At 39.8% G+C, this 3,559-nt stretch overlaps 1 protein-coding gene across 1 annotated transcript in view; it reads right to left on the bottom strand.

The window, feature by feature from the left end:
- HECW2 (HECT, C2 and WW domain containing E3 ubiquitin protein ligase 2) overlaps positions 1–3,559 on the bottom strand; it is a gene marked incomplete at its 3' end in the record, with an annotated part of 62,575 nt that overhangs the window by 2,829 nt on the left and 56,187 nt on the right. The window contains 1 exon segment of the mRNA XM_010136630.1: positions 3,296–3,409. Within this exon segment, the coding sequence (XP_010134932.1) occupies positions 3,296–3,409 (114 nt within the window).

The following is a 3,559-nucleotide window of genomic DNA, read 5'->3' as shown; positions in this document are numbered from 1 at the left end:
GGGGGGGACAGCAGTGGAGGAAACATGAGAAGAGCCATTATTAGACCTGACAATTTAAGAATAAAAACGAACAATGTTCATATTTTGTCTTTGCGGACTTGCAACAATAGGGCAATTTGAAGGATAATATTTCTGTTTTCCCTAGTAATATAATCCGAGATTACTTCAGTGATTTATCTTTCTTGGTTTAAATTTTCCTGTTTGTCTTCCAAAGTTGAGTGTATTTAAATGTCTTCTGGAGAGTGCATTTCCTTTGGTTGTTTTTTTTCTTCTTTGCTATTTCAAGATTCCAGTAGTAATGAAGAAGGAATCTAAATAACCCCTTCTTCCTAAATCATAAACAAACTCATTGCTGACAAAGCGCTGAGACTGAATTTTGACATTATGCTGCAGGTCACCAGCGAAATGAAGTAAGTATTAAGTTAATGTTCTGGTAGAGCTGGAAGACAGAAAACTAGGGGGTTTCCTGTAGGGAACAATGATCATTGCAATCCTAACAGATAGATACAAAGATTTCATACTTTTAAGAAGGACTTGCTTTAGTACTAAGACAATGCAGAGGCAGAAGTATCACAGAGAAGGTCAGCTTTCACATAGGACATCTGCTTCTAATGTTTTGGCTCATGAACATTTACAGAAGACAAACACAGATGAGAGTTGTTTCTGAGGATGAAGTTGCCAGGACAGTAAAGGCTAGGTACCGTTATCAAGTTGAGGACAAAGCCTCTTTCCTCTGTTGAATTAAAAATATTTTCCCTTACAGTCATTTGGAAGCACTTCGCTTCTGTTAAGCTTCAGAAGTGAAGTACTGAAACAGATCCCTACCCTGGCAAGAAAAGCAGATCCCATCCTTGAATTCCAGAAAAAAAAACAAACTGGTTTGATATCATGGACCAATTGTCGGATTTAATCTTGGCACATATACCAGGATAAAGCAAAATGTCATCTGGAAGACTCTTGCAGACTTCTTGGATAATCAGGCTCACTATGAAATCTGAAGGTGGAATAGAAACTGTGTGCTTGACTACCAGCCATTTCACACAGCTCCTTTTGTACGCCGAGTTACGGTGAGTCATGTTAAATAAATCAATCATCATGAGAGTGCTGCACTGCCAGTCAGATTTATCCCACAATTAAAGGCTTGGCACAAGGGTCACAAAACTTCATACAAGAGGTATGCAACCACACAACAGCTGCAACTGTGGGGCATCTGGGTATTCAGGAGTAGCATAATATGTTGTTGGCAACATGACTCATGTCTCCTAGGAAGCACCATTAATACTTCAGATTTATCACTCTTAAATGCAAAGCAGCTTCTACTAGTAGTTAACCGAACTTAGGAAAAATAACTTTTACGAACCATATTCTCTGTATCAAAATTTTCTGCATTTTTCACCACATGAAGTAGGAACGTAAACATTTTAAACTAGCATCATAACTGCATGATTGTAGAAATGGAGGGTTCAAGGAAGATACCAAACACAGATAAAAATCATATGAGCAGCAATACGTATGTCTGCATTGCCCCACTTACTAATTTATACCCTAATAAATCAATAGTTACTAAAAGGTTTTCATTTGTGAGTATTTCATTACCTGTTACTTTTTACACCTCTTTACTGAGAGGAAAAGAAATGCAAGAGCAAACTCTCACTTAAAAAAGGAAAAGCAGGAGCAAATAGGAAGCGATTAACTTTGGGTATTTCTCCTCCTCCTCTTCTCCACCCTGACCTGTCTTTCTACACCTAGCCAAATGAATAGTTTGATGTGATACATATCCTTGCACCATCTCTGATGAAACAATACTGTTTGCACACATCCATTCAAAACACAGATTTGTAAACAGAGAGTTGACGTCATTTGAATTTCACTTTGCTCTTAACTCATTCTTTTCGATTAAGGAAAGAGTCTTGTGTAAAGCTGGATATAATGGGCGCAGGATGTGTCAGCAGGTAGGTCACTCTTCATCTTGCTGTACTGAGAAATGAAATGCAAAAGCCTGATGAAAGCAGACAGTCTATCTGCATCAATCTCTACCTTGTCTATCATTTTTAAATTTTCCCTTTCCTTTTTACGTCTTGAGTTGAGGTTATAGCTATGAAAGTAAAGGCTGGTAGGTCTGTGTAAGACAGGCCCTGTTCCTGCTTCCCACCCTGCTCTGTCAATAGTGTAATCCCATCCTGCACCAGCCTTGTCATTCCAGTTCTGAGTTCCTCCCCAGACGGCAAGGTGATATTATTTATACGAACAAGTCCACACTTGGCTCTCAGCTGTCAACATTTTTTATTTTAAGACTTCAGTAAGTCCTTATTAATACTAAGCACTTCAGGGTGAAGTTTGAACAAACAACAGGATTTAGGGGTTTTCAAAGACAGATTAATTTTATCTAATCTTGTAGGAGATGTTTCCATTACAAGGCAGCTGTAAACACTCACACGTTGTGTGGCAGTAACGCGCACTACAGCATTCCGAGAGCTGCATGCTGCAGTTTCCTAAAGATCAAGGAATAAAATTTTCAATGTAATATATGAATACAAATATCTGTGCCTAAGGCATGGGCTTGAAGACCTGACAAAGGGGGCACAAATCAAGAGACGGAAGAGTCAAATAGTACATTTTTCCAGTTTCACTTGCAAAGAAAATCTAAGCGCATCTTGCTTTACCATGCACATCTCACAATCCGTAACACATCAGACTTCCATTAGACACAGACTAAGCGTTCTCTGAAGTGACTCTGAAATGTCAGAAATATTTGCGTTTATCGGACAACCAGCAACAGCCTACTTGCTTTTATTTGTGACATAGGCCCTGGGATGGGGAGGCAGCGAGCACTTTCTGTAGCAGTGAGGGCTTTCAGCTCCCAGTGCCTCAGACAGGAGTTGAATTCAGGACTGAGCCTCTAGGCTGCTCTTGAAGCACCCTCCCTGCAACAAATGATAGCTGTATCTCCAGTGCTTGTTAAAAGACAATGTCAGCCCTGACAGAAAAGAAATGTGAATAACGCAAGAACGTTGTTTGTTTTTTCTTAGCTTTCCCAGCAACATCCGGAAACACACACCAACTATTGTGAAAAATCACATAAACACATGCACCACTTCTGCAAAGGCAGGATATGTTCCATTTCACAACGCCTAACAAGTCATCTTGAACAGCTGTATGTTCTAGGCTTAGGCATGTGGCATTTCCTGACTGTAGCCTTTCCTCTTTTCACTCTAGACCACAAGAAGTTCAGTGAAACAGCAGCTGCAAGACATTATGAGTTTTGAGATCACACTTACTTCCCTGTTCTACTCACCCTTCTTCCCCAACAAACGTGACATAGAGTTTATTTCTCTGCAGGTCTTTTCTTGAGTAGCCCATGATCTGGTTAAAGGCATCTTCTAGCAAATGATCTCTCCTGATGATTAATCTGAAGAGCAAAACAATTTTGAAATGGCAATTTGTCAACGTGAACCACAGTTGGAAACATCTATTTACACTGCAAGGTAACAGGGTGACTTCATAGACATACGTGTTTCTGCTGGATAATTTGATCCAGGTCAGGCAGCTTCTGTCTCTT

The sequence above is a fragment of the Buceros rhinoceros genome, unplaced genomic scaffold (genome assembly GCF_000710305.1).
Source record: "Buceros rhinoceros silvestris isolate BGI_N320 unplaced genomic scaffold, ASM71030v1 scaffold2315, whole genome shotgun sequence".
Classification (NCBI taxonomy): domain Eukaryota; kingdom Metazoa; phylum Chordata; class Aves; order Bucerotiformes; family Bucerotidae; genus Buceros; species Buceros rhinoceros.
Note: the sequence above shows the minus strand (reverse complement) of the source record. Positions and strands in the feature narration are given on the sequence as shown.